The 23,727-nt window shown below is 39.2% G+C and overlaps 1 protein-coding gene across 1 annotated transcript in view; it reads right to left on the minus strand.

The window, feature by feature from the left end:
- apmap (adipocyte plasma membrane associated protein) overlaps window positions 1-21,895 on the minus strand; it is a 37,081-nt gene extending 15,186 nt beyond the window's left edge. Inside the window, exons 1-5 of the mRNA XM_069931872.1 lie at window positions 21,754-21,895; window positions 16,228-16,344; window positions 15,616-15,731; window positions 9,315-9,407; window positions 8,885-9,001 (exon numbers count right to left, since the gene is read on the minus strand). Of these exons, the coding sequence (XP_069787973.1) occupies window positions 8,885-9,001; window positions 9,315-9,407; window positions 15,616-15,731; window positions 16,228-16,344; window positions 21,754-21,845 (535 nt within the window). The 5' untranslated portion in view covers window positions 21,846-21,895. The remainder of the gene's footprint in view (window positions 1-8,884; window positions 9,002-9,314; window positions 9,408-15,615; window positions 15,732-16,227; window positions 16,345-21,753) is intronic.
- Between the last annotated feature and the right edge of the window lie 1,832 nt (window positions 21,896-23,727).

The raw sequence follows: 23,727 nt of genomic DNA on the forward strand, positions 1-23,727 counted from the left end.
TCTGCTTAGAACAGAGATGCAGAGGAATTTCTTTAGCCAGAGGGTGGTAAATCCATAGAATTTGTTGCCACAGGTAGCTGTGGAAGCCAAGCCATTGGGTGCATTTAAGGTTGATAATTCTTGATTAGCAAGACATCAGAAGATATGGAGAGAAGGCCAGGCAGTGGTGCTCAGTTGGAAAATGGATCAGCTCATGATTGAATGGCAGGGCAGACTCAATCGGCTAAAAAGCCTATTTCTGCTCCCATGTCTTATGAGGTTTTGCTGAACACCTAGACTCTGTTCATGGGGCTGAACTTGAACTTCAACCATTTCAACATCCCCCAACCATTCCTATAGATACATTAGTCCTTGGCCTTATCTGTTGCCAGGGTGAGGCCAAACTTAAAGTTGAGTACAACACATTGTATTCTACATGAACATCCCCCATCTGGTTCCACAATTTCTATTTCTTCTTTAACTACTATTGTACTTTTTTTCTCTCTAATGTTTCACTCCACCCTTCAAAGTTCCTAATGGTCTCCCCCATCTCTCCACCTCACAGGCTCTGTCCTTTCCTCTTTGAGCTCCTTCACCCCCCCCCCCCCCCGCCCCACCTTTTATACATACATTCCACCTTTTTATCTTTATCTTGATAAAGGGTCCTGACCTGATGCATTGACTGACCATTTCTACCCTTCAATGATGTCTGGGCTGATTAGTTTCTCTAGCATTTATTTGTTTGCTTGACAACTTGATCTGTTTTCTGATAATTGCTAACTATACCCACATGTCTTACCCTCCTTTCTCTACCTACCCAAGCATTACCCTTCACATTCGACACAGGGTCATTCCCTCAGTTGGACAGGTTTTTGGAATGGAACTCAAACCTATGACAAAACAAGTGCTACCAAAAGCACTTTTGGTTTTTACGTGGATCATTGTCATGTGATAGTTGGCTGCAATATTAGCATGCATGATATGCACTGCATTCACTATTTATTTTCATTAGTACATTTTCATTCTCCACATCACTGTCCTATCAGACCATATTTCATTCACTCGTAATAAACTAAAAAAAATACCAAATTAGTACTAGGGATAAAGGATTAGTTGGACATCAATTGAAAATAAAAACATTGGTGAAGGAACCTCCTGTTGAGTTTAATGGTTCTGAAGTAGAAAACCTTTGTACACAGCCTAATGATGAACAGTTTGTGGTAAATTATGATGCTCATGTGTTTTGGGATACATATCTGGCAGAATAGACACATCAACTGACTTCAGCAAGTACACAGACTTTCAGCAAAGAGCCAAATATCTAACAGAACACTGCAATCCTTTTATGTTGATGTAACACCATCTGGTGGTAATGTCTATGCTTCATATAACCACAGTGAGACTGCAAACCCATAGCATAAAATCAGTAGTTACAAAGTTCATCTCTACTATTCCACATCAAACCCCACAAACAAATTAAATGTTTTGAACTACATCAAATTAATTTTTGCATCTCTGAGCTAACTGGAACCAATTCTTGCTCCTCAAAAAAAGCTGCTGATAGGAACAGACTAGCTTATAAGATTTTATTATGCTACAATACACAAAAATGCTGGAGAAACTCAGTAGATGACACAGCATCTATAGGAATCAATGGGATATATCAGAATCAGATTTATTGCCATGAATAGGTCAAAAATTTGTGCAGCATTATTGTCCATTCAGGTGCAAAAATTGCTATGAATTACATTTCCATAAATTAATTATTTAAAATAAATAATCAGTGCAAAAGAAGAGGGGGAAAAAGTGAGGTTGGGTCTGCGGTTCATTGTCCATTCAGAAATCTGATGGTAGAGGGGAAGAAGCTGTCTTTGTAACATTGGGTTTTTGACTTCAGCCTCCTGTATGTCTCTTAACAAAATATAGTCATTGGTGAGCCTTCTTCATGATTGTATCAACTTTTTTCTTGTAATTCTTTATTTATCGCACTATGAACCATATTACAGATGCATCTCTTTAAATATTCACAATGACATTTTCTCTTTTTTCCCCCCATCCCTCCCTCCCTTCCTCCTTCCCACCCCCCTCCAAAAACAGTAACTATTGAACATATAAAATACAATAAAACAATATCTTTATACAAAAGGAATACAAACAAAAAAGTATCATCTAATTATACACATTAAATCTGATCGTGTTTATCTTCTTATCATTTTAGGTGGTGGTGGTCCAAGGCCTGCTCTTTCTGTTATGTTCCATATATGATTCCCAGGTTTTTTTCAAACATTGTAACTTTGTCTTTTAAATTTTTTCCCCCCAATGGGATACACTTAAACTTGGTTATATATTCCATTAATGTTTATAGTCATATAGTCCAACATGGCCATCTTATATCTTTATTTTCACTTCTTTTCTGCCTCTTCACCACCTTCAGCCCTTTTTTTTCCCCCCATTACTTTTTTTTTTAAGTTTTCCTTTTTAATCTCAATATATGACAAGGCACTTAAGACATGAAATACCCTAACAATCCCCACAAGCAATAACCCTTTAACCCCAAATGAACCTCCTCTCCTTGGGTTGCCACTTGTCCCTTGATGGCAACCACAATTCCCCTTTCCATTCGGTTTGCGAACTTACTCGCAAGTATCAACCGATTTCGCAGTGACCATTATTCTCTCCCCAAGACCCCCCCAGAGAACACTATTTTCCTATACATATAACAAAGCTCTCTCTTTTTTTCCCCCTTTCTTCCCCTTCTCTTATCCATCTTTAAATCTTTATATACTCATTATCTTTATTTTATATTTTTACATATTTTTGTTTATTTTCTTGCCAGTCTTCCCTCTTGTCGCTCTTCCTCCTCTCTTCTGTCCTGCAAATGTTCAACAAATTCTTGAGCTTTCTTTGGGTCCGAGAACACTCTATTCCATTCCACAGGAATAAATACTTTGACTACTGCTGGATGTCTTAATATAAAGTTATAACCTTTCTTCCATAAGATTGTTTTCGCCGTGTTGAATTCCTTCCTCTTCTTTAAAAGTTCAAAACTCATGTCTGGATAAAAAAATATTTTTTGTCCCTTATATTCCAACGGCTTGTCGTCTTCTCTAACCTTCTTTCTTGCCTGCTCCAGTATGTTTTCTCTTGTCATTTATCTTAGAAGTTTTACCAATATGGATCTCTGTTTTTGATGTGGTGGCAGTTTTGGTACTAGTGCTCTATGAACCCTTTCGATTTCTGTTTCTTCATGTGAATCTGTCATTCCTAGCAGCTTCGGGATCCATCCTTTTATAAATTCCTTCATATCTGACCCTTCTTTGCCTTCTTTCAGGCCCAATATTTTTATGTTGTTTCACCTACTGTAGTTTTCCAATACGTCAATTTTTTGTGACAATAAATCTGGTGACTCTTTAATTTTTTTTTTTTTCGCTCTCTTCCAATTTCCCTCTTAAATCATTTATTTCAATTTCTACAGCAGCTTCTCGTTCCTCCACATTTTCTACTTTTTTCCTTATTTCAGTCATGCATGACCAACTCTAAGCTTTGCATTCTGTCTTGAGCTCTTTTCATTTTTCTTTTGATTGAACTAAATTCTAATGATAGCCATTCTTTAATGACCTCATTTGTTCTTCAAAAAAAGCTTTATCTAAATTTTGTCCTTCTATTTTACCTTCTTCTTTCCTTTGAAATTCTTGGTCTCCTTCCTCCTCTTCTTCTGTGTCTGTATCTATGTCTGTGTCATCTTCTTCTCTTCTCTGTATCTGTGCCACAGGTCGTCCTCCTGCTGGTCGCCCCGTTGCCGCTCACCCTCTTCCAACCCTTCATTCTCTTTCTCACCACTCTTCTTTTCTTCTTTCTTGCTTACTTCCCCCAGCAGAATGCCCCGATACTGGGCATCTCTCAGCTGGCCGCTCCGCAGCTGAGTCCCCCCTCCCGCCGACGTTAACCTTTTCTTTTATTTGCTCACCGCGCATGCGCACCTCTTCTTGGCTCTGAGAGCCATTTTTTAAGTCCGTCGGTCGGGAGGACACCGCTCTTCTGGAGACTCACCAGCATCGGAGATCGGCCACTCCTCTCCATGGTGGCTCTCTGCTTCAACGTGCAAGCAAGGCCTTCTTCTTTCTTCTCCAGTGATTTTCCTTCTTCCCTTTTCTGTTATTCTTACTTTGTCTCTTTTAGGTGCCAGATTGTATCAACTTCTTGACCCCAGGAGAGATCTTCAGAGATGTTGACACTGAAGAGTTTGAAGTTCTTTACCCTCTCCACTGCTGACCCCACGACAATGACTGCTTTGTGTTCTGATTTTCCCCCTCCTGAAATCCACAAATCAGTTCCTTAGTTTTGCTAATATTGAGTGCAAGGTTGTTGTTGTGACACCATTAAACTAGCTGATCTATCTCCCTCCTGTCATCGGTAAATTTATATACAGCATTTGAATTGTGCCTAATCATAAAGTCATGGATGTAGAGAGAGTAGAGCAGTGCAGTAGGCTAAGCACGCATCCTCAAGGTGCGCCTGTGTTGAATGAAAGTGAGAAGGAGACATTGTTACAAATCCACACTGACTGTGGTCTCCCAATGAGGAAGTCAAGGATCCAGTTGCAGAGTGGTGTGCAGAGGCCAAAGCTTTGGAGCTTGTTGACCAGTACTAAAGGGATGATGTGTTGAAAGCTGAGCTGTAAATGATCTCAGACAGCCTTATGTATGTGTTGCTGTTGTCCAGATGGTACAGGGCAAAATGAGAGCCAGTATGGTGTGAAACGATTGTGGCAATAGGTGAATTGCAGTGGTAAAAGACACACAAAAATGCTGGAGGAACTCAGCTGATCTCTCCAATGCAGAGGAGACCACAACAGGGGCACCAGATGTAGTAGATGACCCCCAAAAATTCATAGATGGTGTTGCTTCAGTTGGAAGGACTGTTTGGGGCCCCAAATGGTGATGAGGGAGGAGGTGTGGGCACAAGTGGAGCATTTCCTGCGGTCACAGGGTTTGGTTTCAAGGGGACGAATGGTGGGGAGAGAGGAATGGATGAGGGAGTCATGGATGGAGTGGTCTCTGCAGGTGGCGGAGAGGGGAATACCTGTCTGGTGGTGGAATCATGTAGTAGGTGGAGGAAATGGAAGAGCAAGATATGTTGGACACAGAGGCTGGTGGAGTGGAAGGGGAAGACATGGGGAATCCTATCCTTGTTGAACATGGGAGAGGAGGGAGCCAGGGAAGATGTGCAGCTAATGGAGGACATGCAGATGAAGCCAGAGTTTCTGGTAGAGGGAAAGCCACATTGTTTGAAGAAGGAGGACATCTCTGATGATCTGGCATGGAAGACCTCATCCTGGGAACAAACGCAATGGAGAGAGTAACTGAGAGAAAGGAATGGAATCCTTACAAGGGACAAGGTGTGAAAAGGTGTAGTCGAGGTAGTTGTGGGAGTGCAGTAGATCTAGGTCTTTACTTGGGTATGTGTTAATTCTGGCCATGACCAACCTCTCAAAACATTTCATACAATGATATGTGAGTGCTATTGGGCAAAAGTCTTTGAGACAACTCACTCAGCTTTTTTTGAACACCGGTACAATTGATGCCCTTTTAAAGCAGGCAAGAATCTCAGACTGCAGCAGTGAGAAATTGAAAATTGATTTGTCGAGGTATGATCAAAAAGCAGACAGGCATCTTTTTACTCATACCTTGAAGAAGGCTTAGGCACAAAACACTGGTTATATCCCTTTGCTTCTTAGACATTGGCTGACCTGCTGAGTTTCTCCAGCACTTTTGTGAATTGAATTACAATTACAGCACTTTCAGACTTTCTTGTTTATCTCTAAGATTTCATTACAGCATATCTTACAATCATAAACCCATGGGACTTTCTAAAATTTTCAACTTCAACTAAATTCTTGATGCAGATTTCTTGTCAGAGTACATACAGTACATGACATCACATACAACCCTGAGGTTCCTTTTCCTGCAGGCGAGGCAGAGTTACCACTTATTGGTAATGCAAAAAAACTGTACTCAATGTACACATGTAAACAAATAAAGAAATGTAAAGACACTGACTGTGTGATATAGAGAGAGAGAGAAAAAAAAATCAATAAAGTGCAAAAGAAAGAGTCTTTAAATAAGTCCTTGATTGAATTTGTGGCAAAGGTGTCTGATGTGGTAGCAACTCATCCTGAACTTGGTGGTGCGAGTCTTGTGGCACCTATACTTCTTTCCTGATGGCAGCAGCAAGAACAGAGCATGTGCTAGGTGACGTCGATCCTTGATGACTGCTGCTGCTCTCTGACAGCAGCATTCCCTGTAAATGTTCTTGAAGTTGGGGAGGGTTTTACCTGGGATGTCCTCAGCTGTGTTCACTACCTTTTACAGGGCTTTATGCTCAGGGGTATTGGTGTCCCCATATCAGACTGTGATGCAACCAGTCATCACATGTCTATAGAGATTTTCCAGGGTTTCCAATGTCATATCAAATTGCCACAAATTCCTGAGGAAGTAGAGGCGCTGATGTGCTTTCTTCAAGATGCCAATAGTGTGTTGGGACCAGGAAAGATCCTTCACCTTTCTTACACTTCTACATGATTTTGCACTGTTGTCAGATTATTAAGTGAGGAAACTGGAGAGATTCAGAAAGCCTCTCTCCATTCTCATCGTATCCCCATCCCCAGACATTTATGGTGAATGTTACATTCATTAACAGATTTCATATCAATCAATGGAACAGCAACAACATGTGCTTCATTTTCCTCCACTTCAGCCTTACTTGCAGATATTTCTATTGGTGGAGCACTGTTCTCACATATCCCCCCTCTTCTTCATTGACTATCTCTGCCTTGAAAAGCAGCCAACATACCACAAAACTCACCCTATCCCACCACACATTCTTCACCCCACCCCTATAGTAAAAAGATTGGCACATACCAGATCATGTACCTCCAGATTCAAGGACAGTTTCTTTCTAGTCATGATTATACTCCTATATTAACCTCAAAATAGTAAAATGATGCTGCCTTTTTTCTGTGCCAACTTATTTCTCTCTGTAACTGCAGTCTTGAACTACGCAAGAGATTTGAACTGGTCAGCTCGTAAAACCTCTATCGCTGTAGTTTGATATGTGACAATGAACTTGGAATTTGAAAATAACCCAGCAATTATTGACTCCACATTGAAAGGTTGAAGCAAGTAATTCAGAAATGTAAGGGGTGGAATTAAAAGCCATTATTGGGTTTTTAAATTCATTATTGCCTCTTGCTTTAACAGCTTCCTTCACCTTATTTGTAGAGGAGTTGCAATGGCTGCTTCCCCTCACTCATTCAAAACCAGTGGTAAAACCTTTTAATCTGAGGAGTACAGATAGAGGGTGAAAAATGGAGGAAGTTTACGGCTGGTAAAGTTGCTCTGCAGATGCAGGTTAAGTAGCAGACACACATCTAACTACAATGGATTAAGCAACAGCAAAGCTTCAGTTGCACTAATACCCCAAATTGGAGGTCATTGGTTCCTCTCCAGAAACCTGACCACATTTGACGTTCCAGTGCTGCAGACATTTCCCTGGAAAAATTATACCAATGGACATACACACCCACTTTTAATGCCACAAAAGCCTTTGAATCTAACCAGAAGGGTCTGCAGTCACATTCTTCAACTATACTGCCTATAGAAAATGGTCTCCATTTAATGTTTGGTTTATCCAGGCACACAAGCCATGATTTCAACCAATCTCAGGCAATCTTCTGTTGGTTTAGGTCAGGTCGTTGCAATGAAACAAATTTCCTCTTATAGTATAATTATCCTACACAATAAATAGAAGCTGTTCAAACAAAATTGCATCAAATTTGCAAATCAACAGAATTATTATCCCACCCTGTGGACAAGCTGCAATTTGCAGATGACCCTTGCATTTGCAAGTGCTTGAAGGCTGATATCAAAGTAATTGTCAACTCATTTACTAAATCTTTTGGGAATGAGCATTCCATTCAACATTTGCAAAACAAAAATACCCTACAAATCTGCCCCAGCAATGCAATACTACCCACTGCCAAAAGCAATTAATATAGTGGAAGCCACCTTGAAGCAATGGCACAAGGTTCACCATTAGCACACCAGCATAGCCTCTGGCCATTTGAAAAAAAAGATTCTTGAAGATTAAAACCACCAACCCAGAACATGATTATGATCTATCACATAACTATTATATGCTAAGTATTGACATTTCAAAGCACTCCAGAAATCCCATCAATGCCATATCCTCCATATTTGACTCTGGAAAGACCAGCATCATTTCCAAGGCCAATTTTCCCACCAGGAGCCTTAATTGTATTCAATCTGCCCCACTAGCCAAGAAATGTCATTTACATGCCGACACCAGAAACAAACAGTATTCTGGGAGAGATGAAAAGTTTCAAGGATATTCTCAGAATCAAAGAGATTCTGAAAAAAGTGCAACATCTTCACTTGACTCCCAGGAAATTTGGGCCCAAAACCACTCAAAATATATTTGAGATGGCACTAAGAACAGAGCCCAAGCACATGGTCTCTCAGTGTAAATGGCAAAAGGAGCACATTATCTTTAACAATGTACCCACCTTTTAAATTCCTCCTGCCCTATCTGTGGAGGACTCTGGAGACCTTACATTGACTTCAGTCACTTCAAAACTAACCCAAAACAAAACACAGTGAAAATATGTCATCCCTAATCTCAAGAGAACCAGCCAGGAAAGGAGAGATGAGCCTCATGATCAAGACATGTACAAACAACTCCTCTCTCTTGCTTGTCATAAAGTGCACAATCTAGTCTCTGGAATATTGAAAGTAAATAAGAATGCATGCTCATAAAATACCAGCATATAAAAAGTGTACAACAATTTTTAATGTTCAACTATATTAACTATAATTAAAGAGCCTACCTGTGATTGGATTAACTTCAAAAAGCCCATAGTACGCATCGGCCACAAACAGAGTACCATTTGGGCCAACCCGGATCCCCAAAGGTCTTCCACAGGTTGGTTCATCTTCACTTGCTCCTAGATATGAGATAAAGGTATAGTAATATCAAGGATTGATCAATAGTCAATTAAAAGCCAAAAAGGCAGCATGGAAGTGAAAAGTAATATTCTTAAAACAGAATTTTTCACATACTGTGGAAAAAGTAAACCAATTTTCTAATCACTCCAAATAATAGGAAGTAGTTTACTTGTTTCACACAGTTGAACGTAGAGTATTGAAACAAAATATTTCTAAACTACAGTGTCTTGCTAAAGATCACAATGTCTTTGCAGAAATATTTATGTGCAACTCTATACAAAAAAACCTTGTATTATATTAACAATCTCTTACCACATGGGAGTTTGCCTATTCTTGACAGGGTGTGTATTTTTCCATCAATTATTTTTAAAATCAGTCCATCAGCTGTTCCAGTGAATATCACATCTGCAGAGATCCCACAGAGAATTCAGATCACTTAATTTCCCCAAAAGAGGAGCAAAAATAGTAAATTAGTTAACAAGTCTGCAGATGCTGTGATTGTATTTTAATATTCAAAAGTGTTGGAGAAACTCAGCAAGTCACACAGCATTCTTTATGGCAAAGATACATAAAACAATGATTTGGGCCTAAGCTCTTTGTCAAGGCCAAAGCAAAAAGCAGCCAGGTGCTTGAATAAAATAGCAGGTTGGAGGGAGGGGAGGAGGACAAAGTGAGAAGCACAGGCCCACAGGCAAGCGGTCATAAGTAGATATGGGTGAGAAGGCAAAAAAGAAAATAGCCAGGAAGTGATGGGGAGGGGACAGCTTTCTGAATAGAGAAGGAAGGGGGTAAGGAGATAAAGGGAATAAGGAAAGAGAGAAACATATGGAAGGGGCCACCAGTGCACGAGGCCATGGACAGACATGTCAGCATCAGTGTGGGGCGCAAATTTAAAACGATTGGCCACTGGAAAGTCCCTGCTAATTATTGGACAGAGCAAAGGTACTCAATGAAACGATCTCCCCAGTCTATGTTGTCTCTCCAATTTAGAGGAGGCCACCATGGGAGCACCAATGGCTGCTACAGATTCACAAGTGTTGCATCATTTGGAAAGACTGTTTGGGGCCCCGAATGGTGGTAGGGAGGAAGTATGGGTGCATGTAGTATTTCCTGCGGTCACAGGGGAAGGTAAAGGGGGAAAAAAATCAGAAAAAAGGGATAAGACGAGGGAGTCACAGAGGGAATGGTCCCTGCAGAAGGCAGAGAGTGGAAGATTTGTCTGGTGGATGGATTATGCTGCATGAGGTGGAAACTGTGGAGGATAATATGCTGGAACTGTAGTCTGGTGTGGTGGTAGACAAGGATAATAGGAATCCTGTCCTTGATGAGGCTAAGACCAGAGAGAGACAGGGAAAGGGCTGAGTTGATGGTGGTAGAGGCAAAGCCACAATTTTTTTATATATAAAGACATCTCAGATGACCTGGAATGGAAGACCTCATCCTCAGAATCAGAATTTGTCATGAACAAGTCATGAAATTTAGTGTTTTGCAGCAGCATCACAGTGAAAACATATTATGACCCAACTTACAACATTAAAAAAAATTTTAAAATAGTGCTTGAAAAGTAAGGCAGTGTCTTTGGTTCACTGATCATTCAGGAATCTGATGGCAGTGGGGAAGAAGCTGTCCCTGTTCTCATCTTTAGACTCCTGCACCTCCTTCCCGATGGCAGCAGTGTGAAGAGGGCATGGCCTGGGTGGTGGGGGTTGTTGAGGATAGAGCTTCTTTTAAGACACCACCTCGTGTAGATGTCCTCAATGGAGTGAAGTATGTTGCCTATGATATGGCAGGCTGAGTTAATACAATCCTCTGGAGTTGTATTCTTGACCTGAGAGTTGGCGCCTCCTATAGACGACACTTTCCAAGTTCTAGTGTTTCCCAATTTCAAAACACCATCTTTACAGAAACATAAGCGACGATATTCCGAATTACCATCTTATTAATTTAATAAATCAAACTTTGTAGTTGCAGCTGTAAGTAGCTTTAATTCATTGATAAAAACAGATAAACATTTTGCATAACTTCTCATTGAGATTTTCAAAACAATGAGTAACAAGCAATCTGTATAATGATGACGATATTCAACTTTAAACAGATATAAACGAAATAAACAAAATAAGATGAATTAAGATGAGATAGATGATTAAGGTGAATTCAAAGAAAGGTATCTCGAGTTTACATCTCTGTCATGGTTCTTCGAAGAATGAGAAAGAAAGCTCCCGGTCCACTCAGATATTACAACATATGGTGTCATAGTAACTATGGTAACACTACAAACAATAATTTTCCACAAAATTAACTAAGAAGTAAAAACACAAGTTTTAACCTTTACATTCCAGCCCCTAATTATTATAATAGGCATTAGTGACTAATATATAATTACTATTACAGATACAAAAGTAAATATGGTAAATATAAGATTAAAAATCAAAACTTTATGCTTCTTGTAAAGACAGATTTTAGTAATAGGTCGATTTAAGTAATCCGCACTTGCCGAACTAAACCATTCTTGTCCGGAACTGTATCCACAATTTTCCCCAGCCACCAAGAATTTCTTGGTGTAGAATCATCCATGATAATTACACTGTCTCCGCATACAAAACTGCGCTTAGCTTTAGTCCATTTTTGTCTTTCTTGTAATAAAGAAATATAGCCTTTAACCAATTTTTTCCAAAATAAATCTGCAATAAATTCCATCTGCATCTTACATAAATGTCTCCTTTCTGAAATTGAACCAGAGGCATTAAAAGGTTTAGATCTAAGAAGTAAATTCCATCTGCGTCTTACATAAATATTTCCTTTCTGAAATTCACCCAGAGGTATTAAAAGGTTTAGATCTAAGAAGTAAGAGATGATTTGGTGTAAGTGTCTCGATGTCATTTGAATTGACAGAAACTTTCATTATTGGATGACTATTTAAAATAGCTTTGATTTCACATAATACAGTCTGAAGATTGTCATCATTCAGTATTTGACTATTCAAAATAGAATAAAAAATTTTCTTGATTGATCTAATCATTGTTTCCCACTCGCCTCCATGATGTGATCATGTGGGTGGGTTAAATATCCAACTAATTTCTTTTTGAAGTAATGCATCATGAATTTGATGTTGATTCCAATTTTGAATTGCTTTTTATAATTCTAGTTGACCTCCTGTAAAGTTAGATCCATTTTCAGAACATAATTATTTTACTTGACCACTTCGGGAGAAAGTTTGAGGAACAAGATACAATCCTCATCGAGGGCTTGGTAGTGGAGAGGGTCAAAAACTTCAAATTCCTCGGTGCTGACACCGTGGAATTTGAAGTTTTTGACCCTCTCTACTACCAAGCCCTCGATGAGGATTATATCTTGTTCCTCAAACTTTCTCCCGAAGTCCACAATCATCTCCTTGATTTTGCTAACATTGAGCACAAGGTTGCTGTTGTTGAACCACTCAAAGAGCTGATCTATCTCCCTCCTGTATGCTTCCTAATTTCCGTTTGTGATTCTGCCAACAACTGTAGTGTCATCGTCAAACTTGTAGATAGCATTGGAATTGTTCCTGGCCACATATAATGAGTAGAGCAGAGGGCTAAGCATGCATTTTTGGGATGCGCCTGTGTTGATGATCAGTAACGAGGAGAGGTTGCTTCTACTTTGTACTGACTATGGCCTTCCGATGAGAAAGTAAAGGATCCAGTTGCAAAGGGGGATACAGAGGCCCAGTGTTTGTAGCTTCTTGACCAGCACAATGGTATTGAAGGCTGAGCTACAGTCAACGAAGAGCAGTCATGAGCTGTTGTTTTCGAGTGTTCTCACCTCCTCAGAGCACTCTGCCCTCTGACAACACTTATCCCCACCACCTGCCTCCTCACGACACCCTTCACCCCACTCTAATCCCTGCCTGATCTTTATTATCCTCTCCTACCTTCCCCTCTCAGAGATGGAATTTTTTGTCCTTAGTAGAAACCTCATCTTCATTCCCCCTTCAACCATACCTCAACGAGTTCCATGGATGCCACAATGCCAAATTCTTCTTCCATTGTCTCACTCTCCTTGCCCACTTCTTCCACAAGGATTTTCCACGCCCCCACCCCCACGTCCCCGAAGTCCCCTTCTCCTGCCATAAACCATCCTCCTCTTCGACACTTCACCCTTGCTTTCTGCAAAAAAGGAGACCGTTTTGTTGAGCACCTACGCTCTGTTCACTGCAATAGCATGGAATTTCCAGTGGCCAACCATTTCAATTTTGCACCCCACTCCTATGCCGATGTGTCCGTTCATGGCCTCATGCACTGCCAAACCAAGGCTACCCACAAATTGGAGGACCAATACATGATATTCTGTCTGGTCACTTTCCAACCTGATGGCATTAACATCCAATTTCTGTTAGGCCCCTCCCCTGTCTCCCTCTCTTTCCTATCCATCTGTCTCCTTTGATCCAGCTCCCCAACCCCTTCCCTCTCCATTCAGAGAGCTATCCCCTCTCCCTGTCAGTTCCCAGACTTTTTCTCTTCTGCCTTCCTAAACACATCGACTTGTGGGCCCTTTCCCTCCTCCCCCTCCCCCCCAACATCTTATTCTGGAACCTGCATTCTTTTTGCTCATTCCTTGATGAACAGCTCAGAGCCGAAGCTTTGGTTATGTATCTTTGCAACATGAAGAACGCTGTGTGTCCTGCTGAGTTTCTCAGCACTTTTGTGAATTTTAAAAAATTAGTAATTTGCAGCTTTAAATTTTATTCAGAAACAGAATACATGCTTTATATATTGCTTCATAATCTTGAAAGTTCCAGAGTTATTTACATTTATGTACTTTTTAAAGTGTTTATAATATAGAGAAAGTTCTGTTACCAATTTACAAAGAGAAAGTTATCACAAAAACCAAAGTGATCATGACTAGATAATAATTCTACAGCTCTTTTAACTGAAGAACAAGTTATTGTAGAGAAATCCATATTCAATTTAGATGCATACCAAATGGAAGAATGTATAGGGCTATGAAAAGAGAAAACAGGATGAAGGTTCATTGATAATTCTTTGAATTAATACCATTATAGGATGAATGGTGGTTTTCTGTGTTTGAGAATTCAATGAAATATGATAAAAAGCTTCCTTTGACTGAGATCTGATTGTAATTTTTGATTTAATACCAAATATACAATTGGATAAACAAAGTCAATTACAAGATCTGCTCATTTAAAAAGGTCCAGGGAATATCACCCATTTTTATAAAAATATAATAAAGTTACCTTCAGAGGCAGAGATCTGGGGGAGAAATGTGTAAAACAAAGGGAATATCTCTCATTGGGTGATACATGGGTTAATGTGGCAATTTAGAACCAAATGCTTTTTTGTCTTTGTTACGTGTTGCCAATAGCACGTGTGGGTATGTTCAGCAGTAAAAACTACAGTTATTACTGAGCCAAAACTTCAGATGGATGATAGATAGAAATTATCAATTCTGATACAGATGGGAATAAGTTCTCTACCCAAAATTGAATAATTTGATTGTCAGACTGCAACTTTTCCAGACAGATGAGGTGTTGTACCTCAATCTTATTTTGTACTTTACTGTACTAGTGCAGGACAAGGTTGCCAGATTTGGCACCAGATTTTTTTTTTTTTTTAAATTAAGTTGTAAAAAGAGCTAATGAAATCAAAAAAGAGCCTAAAAATCTTTAAAACCACCAACCGGCACTTTCTGCCTCGAACCACTTTAAGAAAGCACCAAATTACTGTTGTTTGGTGCTAAAGGAGCCAAAAGTGGCAACTGTGGTGCAGGATACCATAGACAGATTGAAGAGAGTTAGCATGGGATGGAGAATTAAAATGGCTGGTCAGTGAAAAGCTAGATTGAATGTGATTAATTCCACATTTGTCTTCTAGGCACAGCCTCAAGATTTAGGGGAAGTACATTTGGGATGGATACAGAGAGATTTTTGCATAGTGGGGGAATTAAGGATTATAGAGAAAAGGCAAATAAGTGGAGCTGAGTCCACAGCAAGATCAGCCATGGTCTTATTAAAGGGCAGAGCAAGATCCAAGATTGTCTACTCATACTTTCTTCCTTATGTTCCTCCAATCTATGGGAGACTACATTATGAACAAGATATGTATTACACTAGACTTGAAGAAATGATTTGTCTGAAAAGATGGTCAAAGGAAAGAGATTAAAAGGGTAGGTCATACAACTCAAGCAGTTGCATAGGAAAATGCCACATGAGGGGGAATGGTTGGTAGAGATGAAAGAACGACTAGAGTCTTAAAGGGAATAATCGCTTCACTTGCTCAATGGAAAATGCAAAACTGATGGTTGAACTTTGATGGAGCTAGCAGAAATTGCAAAGAATTATCTAATGGACGTGGTAGCTGATGAAATGGAAAATGACAACTAAGGGAAAACTAGATTCTTGCTCTATCGAGAATAGAGGATGAAAGCAGACATCCAGGAAATATATGAGACAATCATGAGCTGTTCAATAAGGTAGAGGGGAAATTTTCAATTTCTAGAATCTGCATTCTTTTTCAGTAATTTAGAATTGCATTAATGAACTTGAAAATATAATTAAGTTTCTCTTCTTAAGAAGTTTTTAGAACAATTATTATGAAATATCAAGGTAAGAGTGTACCTCCAAGATGTGCAATAGATTCTGGTCCAAAAAGTTGTCCCTCAAGCAGGCATTCAGCCTGTCTTAACTTAAGGTTTGTTTCCAAAGGACCAGTTAGCAGGGGAGGCTCCTTATAACTGGAAATGAAAGGGCATGAAAATAAAACAAATATCAACACTTTGAAGTCAGAGATTACTTCAGGAACAAACTGACTAAACGAGCTAGAGTTCTTCAAACCATTTTTCCTCCCAGATTTGTAAAGGCAGAGAGTGCAGGCCTAGAAAAACACATTACAAATAGCAGATTCAACCATGAATTGCAGTGGTGGAATTCCCACTGTTGTTGGATGCAGTCTACATCTGCAACATTGATTGATTGATAGAGAAAGCTTCACCTGTAAGATTCCAAATTTTATTGATATTCATACAATTACACAGCCAAAAATCACATTTACTCAATCTGAAGGATAAGACCTGAAATTTATAGGAAATAGTAATGGCCAACATAATCTATTATTAAAATTGCTTTTAATAAATTAAATTAAGCAAAAAGTAGAACAATTACCCATTCCAATTGGCCATTATACACCTAAGACTTGCAAGCTAAAATATCTGATTCAGGGAAAATATTTACCTGAAAGGTTGGGGGTTTATTGGAGACTGCAGCAGCAGTGCTGCTGTCACTAATGGAACCACTAGTGTCACAACAAGAGTTGTCAAGGTTATCCGGAAAACTTTCCCACTATAAGCACTGGAAAAGAAACAGCAAATTGCAATGATCATTGTAATTTATAGAAAGGGAGAATAAATATTCATTTTTGTGATTAACTTGCCAACATCATATAGCACATTTATAGACAAACTGATTTTACAACACACACGCTGTCACATGGTCAGAGAAATCAAAACCAAGCATTGTGTTTTGAGGATGAAAATTACTGTCCAAATATTATGTTCCAAAACAATATTATGAGAGACCTTTGATTATAAGTTGAGGATGAGGGGGTTATATTCCCAGAAAGTTGTCTGCATCATAATTTCCATTACCCATGTAGCTGAAAATAAAATAAATATTAAATCACAAATTCTCAAGGTTGTATGTGATTTCATATACCTAATCTTGCAATAAACCTTGCAAGTTTTATTCTGTAGCTCAGATTTTTGAGGAGTGATTTTCAAGTTCCATATTGTTATAATGCAGGGGTCATGCTCACTGACCTCTTAGTTCAAGGTTCAGAAACTCAAATCTGACATGGAAAAGTGAAAGACGGGCATATGGGTAAGCCTGCAGTCAATAAACTGGCCTTGTAAAACACAAATTCAACCACATTGTTGGAACTGTCAATCAAATAAACAAGTAGAATAAATATGGTCAAAATTATGCTATGAAAGTGTAACTAATACAATTAAGGTTAGATATCAAATAGAACAACTTAATTTTTTACATCAATTATATTATATGCCATACAAATTACATGCACTTCATTCAAATTTTTCTGATCAATGTTTTAGATGTAATAAAGAAGTAGGATCTTTCCTGCATGCAGTCTGGCAATGTGAAAGGTAGATAAGTTTTGGAAGGATGCAAGTATTTTATTGGGGCAAGTTTTGAAGATGCAAATTTTGAAGGATCCCAGAGTATTTTTATTGGGAGATATTTTCCAATTGAAGTTAGATATTTATCAAAAGAAGTTTTCAAGTGTAGCAACAGTAAAGAAATCTATAGCTGTAACATGGAAATCTGGTGATATTATGGGGTTGAATAGATGGCAAACAGAATTATTAAATTGTTTACCCTTAGATGAAATAACATATAATTTATGAAATCAACCAGAAAAATTTGATAAGATTTGGATTTTATTGCTATGACTTTGCCTGCAGCATCCACCACCTCCCCCCCCCATCCAACCCGCCCTAATTAGTTATGGTTTAAGATTGTTATGTAAACTGGAATTAATTAATTAAAATTTGCAAGTGTATTAGACAGGCTTTTCTTTTTCTTTTTTTTCCTACTTTTTTGGGTGGGGAGAGAAAATATATAAAAACTATTATTTTGTGTTGTAATTTTTATTATTCTTACGTTATGGATTAATACAGTATATGTTTTGACACAAATGGAAAATAAATTTTATTTTTAAAAAAATCAAATACATAAATCAGCAAACAAAGAATTGCATGAGGAACTCAGCAGATCAGACAGCATTCATGGATCAGAATGGTCTCTCAACTACTTCCTAAGAGTTCCATTAATTCCCTGTTTCAATGAAAACAAAATTGTTTTCATTATACTAGTGTACTATTACCCATGAGGGTCATTTTTAAAAGATCTGGGGATTAAGTCACTTTCAAACTTGACAATGATTTCCAAAGGGAAATGTTTGGATCCCAAGGTGACGAAAAAATGTGGAAAGTCCTCCAGAGGGATAGTGATTTCACCTTCTCCCCATATCAACAACTTAACCACAGGAATCTCATAATATATGGCATTTGACCCTCCACCTCCACCCAGTATTACAAGGCACATGTTCCACATAAAACTAGAACTTGTACTTTCAAATTAAGAGACTGTATTTGCTGTGTATTAGAGGTAAGATCAATACAGAGGTGAGATCAACAGCAAATTCACTAAACCAGTTTTCAAAGCCAAAACTCCAATCACCTGCTGTTTTATTTCAGTCTGTTCGAAGAGATCAGATACACAATTATTTGGATAGCCAGAAAGTGATTACGGATAGTCAACATAGCTTTGTGGTGGTAGGTCATGTATAACCAATCTTAGTTTTTCGAGGAGGTTACCAGGAAAGTTGATGAAGGAAAGGCTGTGCATGATGTCTACATGGACTTTAGTAAGGTTGCACACTTTTACTCGGCTCAGCGAGCCATTTTTGTAGTCCACTTTCTACCGACCTGAGGGAGCGGGTTTCTCTCTCCACCGCGGGCCTCTTCAAACAGGTAAGGCCTTCTCCTTCTTCTTCCGTTGTCTTCTCTTCCTCTCTTCTTACCGTTGATTTCGATTTTTCTTTTTTTGTCGCCATCTTCTTTCCACCTTTATACTCACTTTTCTTTAATTTTTGTTTCTGTGCCTTTGTGTTTTCCTTTGTTTTTTCCGACTTTTCTGGAGAGGGCTGGAGTTCACCGTCCGGCCACTACTCCATCACGTGACTCAATAATGTGCAAAATTCATGGTATATTGCTATGACCACTAATCAGGGGCACTGATCTACACCAGATATACATTCACAGATCATGTCATTTTTCTGGATTCTCTATTAAAAAAACCTAGCAGCAGCAAGGCCTGAGACAAGTTACACGAGAGACAGGCCCAAACATTTACAGCCTCGTGGGAATTCAAGGCAAGTTGGCAAAGTGGATCTAAAACTGGCTTGTCAGCAGGAATTAGTGGGCAATGGTAGAGGATTGTTCTTGTGAATGGATGCCTGTAACTAGTACTGACCTATAGGGATCAGTGCTGGGACCCTTCCCATTTGTAAATGGAGGCATGATCAGTAAGCTTACAAATGATACAAAGATTAGTGGAGATGTTGACAGCATGGAGGGCAGTCTTAGGTTATAGGGCCTTATCGATGGCATGATGAAATGTCAGATGGGGTTTAATCATGATAAATATGAGATGATGCATTTAGAGAGCAGAGAGGAGGATAGGACATACAGGAAAGGCAGGGTCAATGAGATCATGGCTGATCTTAAAGTTCAGTACCCCGTCCCTGCCTTTTCTCCGTAACCCCTAATTCCCTTATACCAAAGAAATATATCTAATTCCCTCTTAAATATATTCAATGAACCTGCCTCTACTCCTCTCTGTGGCAATGAATTCCACAGATTCACCACCCTCTGGGTAAAGAAATTCCTCCTCATCTCAGTTCTAAATGGTTTGCCTATTATTCTCAAACCATGGCCCTGGGTTCTGGACTCCCCCACTATTGGAAACATCCCTTCTGCATCCATTCTGTCCAGTCCTGCCAGAATTTTATATGTCTCTATGAAATCCCCTCTCAATCTTCTAAACTCCAGCGAGTACAATCCCAATTTGCGCAATCTTTCCTCATAAGTTATTCCTGCCATTCCAGGTATCAGCCTGGTGAATCGCCTTTGCACTCCCTCCATTGCAAGAACATCCTTCCTTAGATAAGGCAACCAAAGTGCACACAATACTCCAGGTGGGGTCTCACCAAGGCTCTGTACAGCTGCAGTAAGGAATCCTTATTCCTATACTCAAACCCTCTTGATTTGAAGGCCAACATACCATTTGCCTTTTTAACCGCCTGCTGTACCTGCATGTTCGCTTTCAGTGACTGGTGCACAACAACCCCTAGGTCTCTCTGCACTTCCCCATCTCCTAATCTATTGCCATTCAAATAGTAATCTGCCCTCCGGTTTGTATTACCAAAGTGGATAACCTCACATTTATCCACATTGTAGTGCATTTGCCATGTATCTGCCCAGACCCCCAATTTATCCAAATCACACTGGAGCTTCCTGCCCCCTCTTCACTGCACACAACCCCTCCTAGCTTAGTGTTGTCTGCAAATTTGGAGATATTACAACCAATCCCCTCATCCAGATCATTAATGTAAATTGTGAACAGCTGGGGTCCCAGTACAGATCCCTGTGGCACCCCACTGGTCACCACCTGCCATTCAGAAAATGAGCCGTTTAACCCAACTCTCTGTCTTCTATCTGCCGGCCAGTTCTCAATCCACATCAATACCTTGCCTCCAATCCCATGAGCCTTGATTTTGCATGCCAGTCGTTTATGTGGAACTTTATCGAAGGCCTTTTGGAAATCCAGGTACACCACATCCACTGGCTCTCCCCCATCTATTTTACCTGTCACCATCTCAAAGAATTCCAATAGATTTGTCAAGCATGATTTACCTTTTGTAAATCCATGTTGACTCTGTCTGATCCCTTCTCTGCTAGTCATATGCTCCGCTATTACATCCTTAATAATGGATTCCATCATTTTACCCACTACTGATGTAAGGCTCACCGGCCTATAATTCCCCACTTTTTCTCTACCCCCCTTTTTAAATAGTGGGGTAACATTAGCTACCTTCCAATCCATGGGTACTGATCCTGAGTCTATCGAGTTTTGGAAAATAATTCTTAAAGCATCTGCTATCTGAATGTCCACTTCTTTAAGTACCCAACGATGTAGATTATCAGGCCCTTGGGATTTATCGGCCTTCAATTTCCCCAAGATACTGATTTCTTTCAGCTCCTCCCTTGCATTAGTCTCTATGTTTCCCAACATCCTTGGGAGGTTATTTGTATCCTCTCTTGTGAAAACAGAACTAAAGTAAGAATTTAATTGGTCTGCCATTTCCTTATTCTTCTGTGTTGTAATTGTTATATGGTTATATACAGTAAATGGTAGAGCACTGAGGAGAGCAGTAGGACAGAGGGATCTGAGAATACAGATACACAATTCCCTGAAAGTGGGACCACAGGTGGATAAGATTATAAAGAGAGCTTTTGACATATTGGCCTTCATAAATCACAGTATTGAGTATAGGAGTTGGGATGCTATGGTAAAGTTGTAAAACCAGATTTTTGGGCCAAAAGTGGGGGGGGGGGGGGGGGGGGCAGACTTTTAAATTGTATTGAATATTACACTATACAACAAACATCAAGCATCAAGCATCAAGTAGCCCAGATGCCAAACACTCCTAAGTGCCAGCCCCTCCTGCCTTTCATCTCTCTCGTATGGTGTATGTGAAATACATGTTCATCAACTCCTCCCCAAAACCTCTCCACCACTGCATACTTTGACTTAAGTAAACTGTTCTCCAATGCCCAATTACATTTAACCCATTAAACACTCATTAACCACCTCTATTTATTCTATAATAACCACGAGCACCAGCCATACAGCGTTGATAAAAACTCACCCTAACCCCTGGCCAACATTTGCACCATTCTTTGGACCATTTGCACCATTAACCCCTCGTGTATTAATTGCATTAACCCCTCCTCTTGCACCGAGCCCACCCACTCTCCCCTCTCGCATCTCCCACTGCGTGCACCCGACGATCTGAATGGACTTCGACCAAAATCCAACTGATCGTCGGGCTTGACTAACCTTCCCGCAGTCTCAATCATCAACCCAACTCCCAGACGGTCGCCACGAAGCCACTACCTGACATGCTTGGTCTCCGCATCCCGCGACTCGTCCGAGATAACCCGCGGCTGCTGAAGCCGACGGTTCCGCAAACCTTCACTCTCCTTCATCGTCCACCCGCACGCATGCGCCAAAAGCGCGAGCCCGCGACCAACGGTCCAAATCCGAAACCGACCTGGCACGCGTCCGGCGTCTGACGTCAGGGCGCGCGCATGCGCACGTGAAAAGCCATAGCCGCGGACAGGCGGAAATAGCTCCTAAGGTTGTCGGTGTCCGGTAATTAATGGGATTTATCCTGTGATTCTGTTATTCGTTGATCTATTGGTATAAGTTACTTTTCAGTTTATTATTACAAACCTATTGGTCAGAATTTAACCGTTATTTAACCATTGTATTTAATATTTCAATGTGTTTAACTTCTATTCTAACATATTAATGTAGATATGCTCCGCTATCTCGTCTTTAAGGTGAGAGCATAGTATGAACGATAAATAAAGGTGACCTGACTATTTTACCATAGAACATTAGATTTCAGATTTATTAATCAAAGTAAGTACATGACATCACATTCTTTTTCCGGAGAGCAAAAAAAACCTGCACACAATGTACACATAAGATCAAAAGTTTATGCAAGATATTTTTTTGAAGATAGCAAGGGAACATATTAATAGGAGGGGATTTCAACCTGAATTTGGATTCAAATATGGACAAAACTGGGAAAAAAATTAACAGAAAGAACAAAGTAACCAAATTTATAATTAAATCGATGGAAGAAATGCAACTTTTTGAAATATGGAGGAAACAACACCCAAAGGAAAAGGAATATTCATATTACTCCGCTAGACATAAAACATACTCAAGAATAGACCTATTTTTGTTATCAGCTCGTATGCAAGATAGAGTAAGAAAAACAGAATATAAAGCTAGAATATTATCGGACCATTCACCCTTAATATTGACAATAAAGTTAGAGGACATCCCTCCAAGAATGTATAGATGGAGATTAAACTCCATGTTACTCAAAAGGCAGGATTTTAGAGAATTCATTGAAAGACAAATTAAAATGTATTTTGAAATAAACACGGAATCAGTGAAAGATAAGTTTATACTATGGGATGCAATGAAAGTGTTCATTAGAGGGCAAATAATAAGTTATGTAACCAAGATGAAGAAGGACTATAATCAGGAAACAGAGCAGTTGGAAAGGGAAATAGTAAATATAGAAAAAGAATTAGCAATGAAGGAAGATACAACTAAAAGAAGAGAGTTGGCACATAAAAAAATAAAATATGAAACACTACAAACATATAAGGTGGAGAAGAATATAATGAAAACAAAACAGAAATATTATGAACTAGGGGAAAAAACGCACAAAATTCTAGCATGGCAGCTTAAGACAGAACAAGCTAAGAAAATGGTATTGGCATCAAGGAAAAAAGACAAACAAATCACATATAATCCAACGGAGATCAAGGAAAACTTTAGAGAATTCTATGAACAATTATACCAAACTGAAAACGAAGGGAAAGAAGGGAAAATAAATGAATTTCTAACTAAAATTGAACTACCAAAACTACAAATAGAGGAACAAAATAAATTAACAGAACCATTTGGAATAGTAGAAATACAAGAGATAATAAAAAAATTACCAAATAATAAGACACCAGGAGAGGATGGATTCCCAATAGAATTCTATAAAACATTTAAAGATTTATTAATTCCTCCCCTCCTGGAAGTAATCAACCAGATTGATAAAACACAAAGCTTACCAGATTCATGTAAAACAGCAATAATTACAGTAATACTAAAGCAAGGGAAAGATCCACTCGCACCAGCGTCATATAGACCAATATCTTTATTTAACACAGACTATAAGATAATAGCTAAACTATTAGCAAACAGATTAGCAGAGTATGTTCCGAAAATGGTAAATCTAGACCAAACTGGATTTATTAAAAAAAGACGCACAACAGACAATATTTGTAAATTTAT

The sequence above is a fragment of the Narcine bancroftii genome, chromosome 4 (genome assembly GCF_036971445.1).
Source record: "Narcine bancroftii isolate sNarBan1 chromosome 4, sNarBan1.hap1, whole genome shotgun sequence".
NCBI classification, from domain to species: Eukaryota; Metazoa; Chordata; class Chondrichthyes; order Torpediniformes; family Narcinidae; genus Narcine; species Narcine bancroftii.